The sequence below is a fragment of the Stegostoma tigrinum genome, chromosome 36, assembly GCF_030684315.1.
Source record: "Stegostoma tigrinum isolate sSteTig4 chromosome 36, sSteTig4.hap1, whole genome shotgun sequence".
Lineage (NCBI taxonomy): Eukaryota > Metazoa > Chordata > Chondrichthyes > Orectolobiformes > Stegostomatidae > Stegostoma > Stegostoma tigrinum.
Window position 1 is genome coordinate 3960115 of NC_081389.1, and position 14058 is coordinate 3974172.

At 43.8% G+C, this 14058-nt stretch overlaps 1 protein-coding gene across 5 annotated transcripts in view; it reads right to left on the reverse strand.

The window, feature by feature from the left end:
• LOC125446724 (zinc finger protein 609-like) overlaps nt 1-14058 on the reverse strand; it is a 263833-nt gene that overhangs the window by 27371 nt on the left and 222404 nt on the right. For all 5 annotated transcript variants that reach the window (XM_048520481.2, XM_059640201.1, XM_048520480.2 and 2 more), the window contains exon 5: nt 10182-12642. In XM_048520481.2, coding sequence (XP_048376438.2) covers nt 10182-12642 — 2461 coding nt within the window. The remainder of the gene's footprint in view (nt 1-10181; nt 12643-14058) is intronic.

A 14058-nucleotide genomic window follows, 5' to 3' on the forward strand; every position in this document is an offset into this window, starting at 1 on the left:
GGCATCTAAGAAGGCTCAGTGGTTCTCCCTCACTTCTATCAGAAGATTCTATGTACAAGTACTTGACAAAGATCTATATTTTAGGTTGACACTCAGGGCTGTACCAAGGAAGTGCCCATCTTTTGGAGGAGATGTGAAACCAAGACCTGTCTGTCCGCTCAGGCAGAAGTAAAAGGTCCCACATCCGCTATCAAAGAAGGCCATTCTATGCTCCTGGCCAATATTTATTTTCAACCACTATCCCTAGTATACTGGTTCAACATCACATGGCTATTTGAGGGACATTATGTGTACACCAGGGACTGAAGTAATTCCTATGTTACAGCAGTAACCACACTTCCAAAATTCCTGATTGCTGCGAAGCATTTTGGGATTATCATCATAGACTGGGCTCTCGCTGATAATAGTCTCTTAACCATGATTCCCATTTTTTTTAAAAACTCATTTGAGAGATGTGGGTTATCGCTAGCCGGCCAGCTTTTATTGTCTTTCTCCAGCTGCTCTTGAGAAGGTAGTGATGAGCTGCTTTCTTGATCTGCTGCAGTCCACCTGTTGGGGGTTGACCCACAATGCCATTAGTGATGGGAATTCCAGGATTCTGACTCAGCGACAATGAAGGAATGGCGATATATTTCCAAGTCAGGATGGTAAGTGGCTTGGAGGGGAACTTGAAGGTGGTGGTGTTCCCCTGTTCTCCTTGTCCTTCTAGAAGGAATTGGGTTTGGAAGGTGCTGTCTGAGGATCTTCTGCAGTGCATCTTGTAGATAGTACTCACTGCTGCTCTTCATTGTCAGAGGTAGGCAGAATACATGTTTGTGGATGTGGCGCCAATCAAGTGGCTGCTTTGTCCTGGATGGTGTCAAGCTTCTTGAGTGTTGTTGGGACTGCACCCATCCAGGCAAGTGGGGAGTACTCTATCACACTCCTGACTTGTGCCTTGCAGATGGTTGACAGGCTTTGGGGAATCAGGAGGTGAGTTATTCACCACAGTATTCCTAGCCTCTGGCGTGCTTGTGTTTGTGTGGCGAATCCAGTTGAGTTTCTGGCCAATGGTAACCTCCAGAATGTTGCTAGTGAGGGATTCAGTGATGGTAATACTATTGAATGTCAAGGGGTGACGGTTAGATTGTCTCTTGTTGTGAAGATGGTTGGGGCTAAGACACTACCCTGAGGAACTCTTGCAGAGATGTCCTGGAGCTGAGCTGGTTGGCCTCCAACAAACACAACCCTATTCCTACGTGTCAGGTATGACTCCAACCTGCAGAGATTTTGCCCCCTTATATCCACTGATTCCAGTTTTGCTAGGGCTCCTTGATGCCACACTTGGTCGAATGCAGCTTTGATGTCAAGGGCCGTCATTCTCACCTCAACTCTGGAATTCAGCTCTTTTGTCCACGTTTGAATGAAGGCTGTAATGAGGTCAGGAGTCCAGTGGTCCTGGCAGAACCCAAACTGGGTGTTGCTGAACAGGTGCGGAACAGGTGTTGATGACAGCTTCCATCACTTTACTGATGATCAACAGTAGAGTGATGGGGCGGTAATTGGTTTGGTTGGATTTGTTCTGTTTTTTTGTGTACTGGACAGAACTGGGTAACTTCTACACACTCTCAGGCAGATGCCAATATTGTAACTGTGTTGGAACAGCCTAGCTAGCGGAGCAGCAAGTTCTGGAGCACAATACCTCAGTACTATTGCTAGAACGTTGTCAGGGTCCATAGCTTTTGCAGTATCCAGTGTCTCTCATCATTTCTTAATATCATTAGTGTGAATCGAATTTCTGGTATCTGTAATGCTAGGGACCACTGGAGAAGGCCAAGAGGGATCATCCACTCAGCAGTTCTGGCTGAAGATTGCTGTAAATATTTCAGCCTTATCTTTTGCACTGATGTGCTGGGCTCTTCCATCATTGAGGATGGGGATATTTGTGGAGCCTGCTCCTCCAGTGAGTTGTTTAATTGTCCACCACCATTCATGACTGGATGTGACAGCACTGCAGAGCTTAGATCTGATCCATTGGTTACGGGATCGCTTAGCTCTGCCTACCATATGCTACTTATTTGTTTGGCGTGCAAGTAGTCCTCTTTGGTGGCTTCACCAGGTTGACACCTCATTTTCAGGTACGCCTAGTGCTGCTCCTGGCATATCCTCCTGCACTCTCCATTGAACCAGGCTGATCCCCAGGATTGATGGTAATGGTTGAGTGGGGGATATGCCGGGCCACGAGGTTACAGACTGTGCTAGAGTACAATTCTTCCACTATTGATGGCCCACAGCACCTTATGGATACCAGTCTTGATTTGCTAGATCTGTTCAAAGTCTTTCCCATTTTGCACAGTGATCGTGTCACACAACACAATGGAGGTTATCCTCAATGTGAAGTCGGGGATTCGTCTCCACAAGGACTGTGCGATGGTCACTCTTACTGATACTGTCATGGGCAGGTGCATCTGCAGCTAACAGATTAATGGGATGTGGTCAAGTATGTTTCTCCCTCTCGTTAGTTCCCTCACTATTTGTCCTTTAGGACCTGACAAGCTCAATCAGTAATACTGCTACCGTGCCACTCTTGGTGGTGGACATTGAAATCTCCCACCCAGAGTACATTTTAAGGCCTTGCCACCCTCAGTGCACCCAACAACGGAAACTGCCCTGTCGACCCTGTGAAGCCTTCCTCGCCAAGTGTTGTTCAACATGAAGAGAAAAGACTCATTGGTCAAGGAAGGACAGTATGTGACAATCAGCAGGACGGATACTTCCCCATGTCTAACTGAAGTGATGAGACTTCATGGGTTCCAAAATCAATGTTGAGGACTCCCTGAGCAACTCCCTCCCGACTGTGTACCACTGTGTTGCCACCTCTGTTTGGTCTGTCTTGACAGTGGGGCGGGTCACATCCGGGGATGGTGACTGGGACATTGTCTGTCAGATATGACTCTAGAAGTATGGCTATGTCAGGCTGTTGCTTGACTCATCTGTGAGACAGCTCTCCCAATTTTGGCAGTAACCCCCAGATGTTGGCGAGGACGGCTTCGCAGGGTCGACAGGGCAGTTTCCGCCGTTGTCTTTTCCAGTGCTCAGGTTGATGCCAAGTGATCAGCCGAGTTTCATTTCTTTGAGACTTTGTACCATTTGGTACAACTGAATGGCTTGCTCAGCCATTTCAAAAGGCAGCTGACAGTCAACTATATTGCTGTCGGTCTGGAGTCACATGTAGGCCAGACCAGGTGAAGGTGGCTGATTTCCTTCCCTGAATGGGATTTTCCAACAATGGTTTCTTGATTATCGGTACTTTCTTAATTCCAGAGTTTTTAAATTCAAATTCCGCCATCTGCCATGGCAGAATTCGAACCCAGGTCCCAAGATCAGTGTCCAGTGATAATACCACTAGGGCACTGCCCCCCTACAAGAGGGGGCCAACTGGAAGATTTCTAAATTTGCTGATGAACTGACTTGGGTGGAAATGTGAGGAAGGTGTAAGGAAGTTTCAGGAGAACTTAGACAGACCGACCGAATGGTCTAGAACATCGTAGATTAAGTGTGAAGTTATTCCCTCAACATTTGCCATTTAGGACCTGACAAGCTCAATCAATAGTCCTGCTGCCGAGCCACTCTTGGTGGTAAACATTGAAATCTCCCACCCAGAGTACATTTTGATCCCTTTGGTGAAAGAACAGGAAGGCACAATGTTTCCTCAATGACATGGGGTTTAGAAGTGCCAGTATCCAAAGAAATTTGGATGTCCTTGTCCAGTAGTCACTCGAAGTTAGCCTGTAGATGCAGCAAACAATTAGAGAAGTAAAGATTTCTTGCTGCAGCTGTAGGAAGCCTGGGTGAGACCTAATCTTGGGTACTCTGTATAATTTCCCTCTTCTTATCTCCTTGCCATGGAGGGAGCTCTGGGCATTTGTCTTGATATTAAGTCTAGGTTTACCGTTAAACATTTATCTTTTCAGTCTATTACTTTACAGGACATTTTTTGTTGGTTTTTAAAAGTTTACTAGCTCATTAAGAATCTTTGTCACAGTGTACATTTTTTCTTTCAATTTGATGCTATCCTTAAATTCCCTAGTTAACCACAGTTGGCTTAACCCTTTCCTAGAATCCTTCTTCCTCACTGGGATATATCTTTGTTGTGAGTCATGAACTATTTTCTTAAATGTCTGCCATTGGTCCTAAACTGTCTTCCTTACTAAACACCTTTCCCAGTCCACTCCAGCTAGCTCCACTCTCAATAAAAGGGTTTTAGCCAATTCTCCCAAGAGTACTAGAAGTTGTGCGTATAAATGGCAATAGGCAATGCGCTCTCTTATAAAAAATATAATTACTGTTCTCTTCATCTCACTGAAACGAACACAAGTTGAGGTTGAGGGTAGAGTTATTTTCCTAGTGCATGCTCTAGCAGAGAACACTGGCTGTCTAACTGATTGTGAGGACAGCTGAGTTAAGTTGGTGCCATAAACACCTCAAAACTGTAATTATGGAGGGTAATCGGAGAATGAAACTTCCTCTCGTGTAAGAAATCTGGGATCTCCACTGCCACCTAACTGACATCAGATACATCCCCACAGATGGAGAGTCAAATCAGTGATCTTTGTGTTGTAGCAGCAGTAAATGTAAAACTGAGATGAAGGGAAACTCTAAGGTTCTCCCCTCTTAACAGAGGGAGAGGGTGAGCCAGTCCACTTTGTTTTATACAGAAACAGAATGGAGACTTAGCATCGACTGAACGAGAGCCTCTAATGAGACAGGATTAAATCTCTCTTGCTCATGAGAGCAATTAAACCGAATGGCCTAATTCTTCCCCTATTTTTATGAACTTATGAAGAGTGAAGCCATTACTGTGGAGATGAAGACCTCCATTCCATGCCATCACCCTGGACAAACGTAATACTTCGCATAAATATGTGACCCGTGATCTCTCAGAATTGTCCCTCCAAACTGTTTATCTTAAGTAGTAGAGCTCTGAGGACAGGACAAAGAAAATGCAAAGCCACCCTCCAAGGACATGGCAGCGGCTGTTTGGGCATTGGTCCCTGGTTCCATTTCACATGACAATACTTCACTTTTCACCTGCTCAGTAAGCAAGCACTCATGAAAAGAAACTTTTCAAATAGTTGCTTTGAGAAAAGCCCCCGGGAGCTGCATCAATGCCAGAGTTTGTTGCTGTCCTGGAAAGGTCATCCAACCTCAACAGTATTTCCTAATTAACCTAACAACCACTGATCCACTTACTCACAACAGGTCAACTTCTCTGTCACAGGAAATTAAAATTCTTACCAGATCTCTTAGTTTTTGTTTGTCCCTCTTGAGCCTCAGCAAGCCTTTCAGCCAATTAGCAATCCTTCTTATTTTGAGCAGGCAACAGCATTATAATTGCCCACCAAGACACAATGTGCTTCCTCTGCCCACACTTATCAGATAAAACAGCTGCACTTCAGCTTCACTAATGCATAAGTGAGACTTTGCCAATGCAAACAGATATGGGCAGAGACATGCATGGAACAGCACACTATAACTTGCAGACAAAGCGTCCATTTGTCTTATTTTATTGCTTGTGACAGAGCCATGGTCATCTGAAGTCTTCTTGCACATTAAGTCTAATCTAAAGCTGGACTTGTCACAGCAACTATCTTAAAAACCAACAGTTCTAATCCCACTTAAAGTTCACATTGTTGTCAATTTTACTTCCTCTGCACAACTGAAGGTCCACAAACTTAAAGCTGTTCCAGATCACAGAAGATGAGACTAGGATTGGGCAGTATGCAAGTTAATTTTTTGAATAACATTCCTAGCATTTTAGGTTAAAAACGATGGATGAGAATCTTTCCTTTGTGCTCCAAACAGCAAGTATAACTCATCCCGTGTTCCCAATTCCTACCCTCCTCTCCTATGGGGTGGCATCTGATTATAGCTCAACAGAGGTGGTTATGGGGTGACTTAATTGATGGGTATAAAATACTGAGAGGGCTGGATATATTGGACAGGGAAAACTAGTTTCCTCTCCTGGAGAGGCTAATTATGAGGAAGAACTTGGGTTTATGGTCAGCATGGACTGGTTGGACCAAATGGTCTGTTTCCATGCTGTATGACTCTACTACCCTATATTAGAGGGGATTATTGAAATAGTTAGAAACTGATTCCACATCATTCTCAGAAGAAGCAGCATGACGTGCAGCTGAAGACTGTATTTCTGTTTTAATTTAGGAATGAGCATTGGCTGGAAAGTATGGAATTTCTTTCACTCAAAATTCAGAATTTTCATTCTGTTAAATAGACTGAGTGCTACTGGTTTAATAACATTGAAAACTGATTCAACATAAATTCAGTTCATAGAAGTGTACTTTAGGCATTAGCTTAACATCTTCAGATTTTCAGGATTGCTGTTGCAATTCTACCTCCCCATCACCCCAACACCCTCCTCCCTTTGTAAGAGAAGTATATGGCACGGGCGGGTTGTGTAATTTGAAGTGCCCACTGATCTGTCTGTTTTTGTATTAAGAATTGTGCCATTCTATTAATTCTTTAGTCAGCACCTAGATATCTCTCCATTAGGCACCATGCCATATTCTTCTCTCGCAAGGGTGGGGTGTGTGTGTGTGTGTGTGTGTGTGTGTGTGTGTGTGTGTGTGTGTGTGTGTGTGTGTGTGTGTGTGTGTGTGTGTGTGTGTGTGAGTGAGATGGGGAGGTAGAAATGCAACAGCAATCCTGAAAATCTGAAGATGTTAAGCTAATGCCTAAAGTACACTTCTATGAACTGAATTTATGTTGAATCAGTTTTCAATGTTATTAAACCAGTAGCACTCAGTCTATTTAACAGAATGAAAATTCTGAATTTTGAGTGAAAGAAATTCCATACTTTCCAGCCAATGCTCATTCCTAAATTAAAACAGAAATACAGTCTTCAGCTGCACGTCACACTGCTTCTTCTGAGATCATTCTGGAATCACATTCGAACTATTTCAATAATCTTATTCACAGATAATGGGAATTTCTCTCTCATATGTTCATTTGATGTTAATGGCACAGGGAGGAGGATTTCGGTTTATGAATACCACGCCAGTTCTCTGCAACAGTAAAGCACTTAGGTCCAACTCCCTGACCTTTCAAATGCAGCCTTCAAATATTTTCTCTTCTAATACTTATCCAATACCCTGGCCCGCTCCCTGACTGCTTTGCTTTTTCCTTTAATGTAGTCAGTGACTTGTGTTCTGCGTAACAAATGTTGCTATCAGAGCCAAGTTCAAAGGGAGCCACATCTGCCAACTCTGATCAATTTTGACACAATCTAGCTCAAGGACAATGAGGTTGTTAGACCCTCAGTCACTGCCAGGATGGAATCACCTGATTCAAAAAGCAACACTAACACTTTGTGAAATCTAAACAGTTTCAAGGACTTAAGCTTTGATTTACCAACTGGTGTTATTTGAAAGGAAAAGTTTTTTGAAAAAACAAAGTACTCTAAGCAACTCAAGTTTTGTAAGTCCTAGATGAAACTTAGTTTTATGGCATTCACAGTCACTCGTACGATCTCCAGTACATTATAGTTTACAGCATATAATTTAAAGGGAACAACCTTTTCAAGTAAATTGAAAAGTTTACAACCCCAAACTGCAAAAGGGTGGACTGAAATTTTCAAAGCAAGGTTTTCAGTACTAAGATGACATTAAAAAACCTACAAATTTAAAATACTAGCTCAGATGCTTCTTCTCCCCACACCTTAAGAGGATTTCATTAGAACAAAAGCAAAATACGAGAGTTGCTGGAAATTGGATAAATGCAGTAAATGCTATAAATACTCATATCTGCAGCATCTGTATTTCAAATCAGTGATATTTCCTCAAAAAAAAACTCTGGACACCACAGTCCTTGCAACCTACCATCCATCTCCAATTTCCAAAGTGTTTTTAATTGTTCCTATGTTTACTGCCCTGCCGTAGTACCAAAATACCTCATCAAAGTCACAAGTGACATTCTGCAGATTTCATCAAGGTTAATTTTGCTCCTCCCCAGCATGCTTCTTATGCCACCTGCAGTTTCTGACACAGCTGACCAGACTGCTTTCCTCCAACAGCTCCCCACTCTCATCCCGTTCAGTGGGACTGCATTCCTGCTCCATTCTTATCCATCCAGTTGCAGCCAAAGAATTACTTGCAATGGTTTCCCTACCTTCTCTTACATCCCCTAACTCTGGAGTCCACTAAGGAATGATCCATGCTACCTTACACCCCAGTTCTTAATCTATGTGCTACCCCTCAGTGACATCATCCCAAGGTACAGTGTTACAATGAAACCTGGTTTTAACTCACTACTATTTCTCAACTCCTCACTTTTGCAAAATTATCAGTCTGCTCACCTGATATCCACTACTGGATGAGCAAAAAATTCTTCCACTTATGTACGAGATGCCTGAAGCCCACTAGTTTCAGTTCCTTCCTAGCTACCAATTCCAATCATCTCCCCGGGGACATTCTAAGATTAAGTTATGATGTTCACACCCTTAGGGTCATGTTCGATCCTAAAATGAGCTCCTAACCTCATGTTCATACCAACATGAATATCCGCCATTTTGTCTTTTACACCATGTCAACCCATTGCAACACTGTCCTATCTCAACTCATCTGCTGTGAGACCCTCATTCATTCCTCTGTTGCCTCTAGATGTGAACTATTCCAAAAAATGTGTGCTGGTCTCTGTCAGTCCACACCATAGCTTAGTGTCCTATTTAATTTTATAGTGCTCCTGTAAAATGCTTTAGGAAATTTCATTATGTTATGGTGTTTCAGAAATCAATGTGTCAAAAGGTTGTGGGTGCAAACTTCACTCCAAGACTTAACATTCCAGAACAGAGTTATGGAAATGCTAACAGTATCACAGGAGCCAGTTTTTGATCAAGACATTAAAATACGGCCCTGTGTTTATTCGGTTAGACACAACGGAAGGCCACGGTCCTTTTCTTAAAAAGGGAAGTCCTGTGTGCTCTGGACAACATTTACCTCTCCATGGTCATTACCAACAAAAAAAAACAGATTATCCAATTATTCATCTTGTAAGTTTAGTTTGGGATTTTGCTGTGTGCAAATTGGTCCAGGATTGCCATCAAGATTGAAATGCTTTTCAAAATATAATTTTTTGAACAAGAATTTTGAGTCAAGTTGAAAACATGATGGGCAATTTATTAATTCAAGGTCTTTCCTTACTGCTCCATCAGTTTTGCTTGTGTACTAATTCTACGCAATTTAGAACAGAATATGCAAATGATTGAGCTTTAAATCAAGCCTGCTGATGCTGGATGATTTGTGAGCTGAATGCTGTGCTGTAACTTAAATTCATAATTTCTTCAAAATGCCTATGGAAATAACTTCTTTTTGCAATGTTTGAAAAGGACTTTTAAGAATTATAATTCTGTTTGATAATAAGAAATATTGGTCCTTGTGACCTGGAAACAACACTAAGAGAAAGGTCAAAAAAATGCGCGGCCAGACACAAAAATAACGAAGAAGCTACTGCAGTAAAGAACAAAAGAGATCTGCAGCAAATGGGAGAAAGGGAAGGCATATCTAGAAGATGTGTACAATCCTGTTAAACTGGACAGAGTGCTGAAGAATGATTAGAACATTGATTGGAATTGGACAATTCCACTGTTGCTGCTTCAGTTTTGTCAGAGCTGACCAGACCACATTGAAGGGATTAGATAATGCAGCTTCAGTGGAACTCGTGTCACTGAGACTGTTGCAAACCGAGCTACGGTTATTGTGCAAGTGCATGCCATTCTGGTAACGCCCACCTCCAAAGACCTCAGGTAGAGTCCAGTTACTAATGAATGTGACTTAAAGACTGAATCGATTGAGTGGAAATGTGAGAGATTCCATGCATCAGAGGTCATATTAGAGCACTCTTGAACTGCTCATGATGCCATTTGCTGGTGAGGATCGATGCAGGTGCCTGTGGTTTTGTAAGATATATCTTTGTTGTATTGACCATTTTAAAGCGAAATTTATCAACCTATTCTAAGTATTACTTGACTGTTAGTTCACATTTAATTTACATAGATTTTGATGTAAAAGTAACAGTGAAAAACTTTGTTAAGTCTTCATTTGGGCTGATGGATGGGTGGGGTTGGGAGGTGGTGGTGGTTGTTAGTGTAGACCATAAGTCTTATGATTGTGGAGTTTTATTCTTACCTGCCTGTACCATAGCGTTGGATCCATTCCTGAGTGTTTGCTTGACTCTAGACTGGGTTTTGTTTCACATAATTCCCTGCCAAGGTGGCTCCCCTCAGTCAATTTCATCTTTAGTCCCTCAGCTTGCTGGGATTGCATCTTGGAGATATCGTCTGCTTTTGCCATAACGGCATATTTCATGGAGTCCGTGGAGTCCTTGGGCTTGTTGGGCACCGGCTTTGCAAGGTCTGTCAAGCTTGGAGCCTTTGACAGTGTGGCTGAGGCAGGAGGCTTCTGTTTCCATTCCTCTCTGTCTCGATCTTTAATGCTATGCTCTTGCTTTTTCTCAGTGTCGTTGGTGTTGTGTTTCCCACGATTCTGCTCTTGTCTCTGCTTGTGTTGTTCCTCACACAGCTTTTCATATTGCTGCCTGTATGCTGGGTTTGTGCTCATTACGTGACTGTGGTATCCCTGCTCACTGTAACCATACTGGGGCATATACGCATACTGGCCATAATAGAGAGGTTGCATGTACATTTGAGGCCTTTGCTGGATCACTGAAGGATGGTGACATGTACTGCTCATGTCAATCTTTTTATCGTCTGCACTTTCAACTTTGACCCTCACCTCTGCACCCTCCTCCTCTACTTCCTTCTTGATTTTGACTGAATGACTGACTGCTCCTGAACTACTACTGGCACCGCCAGGGCTCGAGTGGGGGTAGTTTGGAGAGTAATAGGTGTCATAACCCTGATAGTAAGGAGAGTGAGTTTCCTTATTCAAAGGTGGCTGAGTTCTTGAAGAAGAGGATGAGGAGGAAGAGGAGGTTGACGACGAGGAGGAAAATAATGCTTTCTTGGCACTTTCCTTAGCCATTTGGTCCGGAGATGATGTTTTGACTTTGGCACCTTCTCCCTTCCCCTCTCCATCTTCTCCTGCATCAGAGATATCAGAGTAAGCTGGGCTATTGGTCTTGACTGAAGAGCTGTCGGCTCCGTTCTGCGTCACCACGTGTAAGGGTGCGATAGGTGTTACCAAGCTGGTGCCCTCTAGCCTGCTGGCTGTGCCTATGGAGGGACTCGGCGCATTGTCAGTGAAGCTGTAGATTTTGTCTGCTTCGGCTTTGATACTTGCCAGGCGACTCTCATGTGACTCAGATGAACCATTTAAGAGGCCCTCGCCTTTGGGAACAACATCTGCAGAAGAATCTCGGAAGGGGCTTTTGCCATCCTCAGACTTTCCACCTTTCCCCAGTGGCTTGGGACTCGCTGCTTCCTTGGGGTCCTTCTTTTTCTTTTCCTTTTTCTTCTTCTCTTTTACGGGGGTGAGGGCTGGGTTGACTGTCGATGGCTCCCCCATGATAGTTGGCTTGGGCTGAATGGCTTTGAGTGGGGGGCTCTTGGACATCGCTTGGACCACAGTGGTGGCCAGACTTGGAGCAGGCCCTGGGCCAGATGCCGTAAAACCAGCAGTGGGGAAGCCGTACATCTGTGCAGACACGGCAGGGACAATGGGCCTGGCTGATTTGGTTTTGAGTGGAAGCTTTTCGGATTTCAAGCTGCTTGACTTCTTGGCTTTATCTTTTTCCAAGACCAACTTCTTTTCGCTCGAATCATCTCCATCATTGCCTGTATCATCACTTGGGCTGGCCACTGGAGGCCCTTCTTCTGAACACTCAATATTGTACATCCCACCAGGCTCTGTGTCAGCCTCTGGAGAGACTTTCTTTTTACTCGAACCCTTACCAGCAATGAGCTTTGCAGCAGGTGAAGGACTATGAGATTCCATGCTGCCTTCTCTCCTGCCTTTGGGTGTGGCCGAGCGAGCAGGGGACATGGAGCCCTTTGCCTGGCAGAATGAGAGAGAGCTGGAAGAGCCATTGCAGCTGCTAGAATCCTGGCTCAGCGACGGGTGTTGGGCGCAGTCCTCACCGTCTGAGTTCTTCTCCTCGCTGTCGATGTCTCCCTCAAGTTTCCCATCACTGTCTGTATGCGCGTGGGCCTGGTGGTACCGCAGGCCATTAATGTGTTTGTATTTCTTGTTGCAGTTGGGGTGCGGACAATCAATGAGAATGGGTGACGGACAATTATGTTCGGGCACAGGAAGCTCAGTTTTCATCCCTGTAACTGGAGTCGGGGTTGCGGTTCCTCGTGAGTTTGAACGCATTCTCTTCCCTCCTTTTGAGTCCTCAGAACTTGAGGTTAAGTCCAAGTCTGGAGCAGGTTTGTTTTTCCGTTTGTTTCCTGCTGAAGGGCTTGCCTTGATATCTTCAACTGTGTTAGTTGGGGTGCGTCTGTCAGAGGAGTTCTGGCTGCCCCGACGCCCCTTGCTACTTGTGCATGCCCGGGTTTTGGTGACAACTTTGCTGTCTGGCACCGTGGTGGTCTCAATCGCTGGGGTATTTGGAGTGGGGCGTGTTCGCTTCCCCCTACCTCGATTGTTCCCTCTCATTTCAAGGTCACTCGTAGGTGATTCACAAAACCTGAAGAAGGCAAATACAAGTCAATGACCTCAGTGAGCTAAATAAGATAATACTTTAGGATTTCTCATTTTAAAATGTTCAAACCCGAGTTTAATGGATAATGAATGAGATCTGTACTCATAAAGAGCAGTGCTGTTAATGAAACCAATCATTGCTTAAGAAAGTGAGGATAATAAAGGTTTAACAATATATTCCAAGATATTAAGTATATTCAAAACACATTGGAAGGGACAATGCTGAGTTACAGAATGAATGCAGATAAAGCTTTGAGTGCAGTAGGTTTTTCCATTGGTAAGTCAGCAATCTCAGCCATGGCTTCCTGAAAAAAAAAGTGAAGATCATCAGGCTGTTTTACAGAGTTAAACGGAAAAGGGCAAAAATCAACAGGGAAGGAATTTGCAAATGCCTTTGGATTTTTTTGAAAATTTGATCATGTGCGGCAGGAACATCCAACAGTTGATTGGAGTAGATTGTTCACAGGTAAAAGGATGACTAGCAAGTGTGAGGCTTTCAAAAATGAGACAACGAGAGTTCGGAGGTATTATGTTCCTGTTAAAGTGAAAGGTAAGGCGTTTGATAAGGTTCCCCATGGCAGGCTGATGGAGAAAGTGAAGTCACTTGGGGTCCAGGGTGTGCTAGCTCAATGGATAAAAAACTGGCTGGGCAACAGGAGACAGACGGTAGTAGTAGAAGGGAGTTTCTCAAATTGGAGACCTGTGACCAGTGGTGTTCCACAGGGATCTGTGTTGGGACCACTGTTGTTTGTGATATATGTAAATGATTTGGAGAAAGGTGTAGGTGGTCTGATCAGCAAGTTTGCTGATGACACTAAGATTGGTGGAGTAGCAGATAGTGAAGGGGACTGTCAGAGATTACAGCAGAATACAGATAGACTGGAGAGTTGGGCAGTTAAATGGCAGATGGAGTTCAATCCGGGCAAATGCGAGGTGATGCATTTTGGAAGATCAAATTCAAGGGCAAACTATACAGTAAATGGAAAAGTCCTAGGGAAAATTGATGAACAGAGAGATCTGGGTGTTCAGGTCCATTGTTCCCTGAAGGTGACAACGCAGGTCAATAGGGTGGTCAAGAAGGCATATGGCATGCTTTCCTTCATTGGGCTACAAGAGTTGGCAGGTCATGTTGCAGTTGTATAGGACTTTGGTTCGGCCACATTTGGAGTACTGTGTACAGTTCTGGTCGCCATATTACCAAAAGGATGTGGATGCTTTGGAGAGGGTGCAGAGGAGGTTCACCAGGATGTTGCCTGGTATGGAGGGTGCTAGCTATGAAGAGAGGTTGAGTAGATTAGGATTATTTTCATTAGAAAGACGGAGATTGAGAGGGGACCTGATTGAGGTCTACAAAATCATGAGGGGTATAGACAGGGTGGATAGCAAAAAGCTTTTTCCCAGA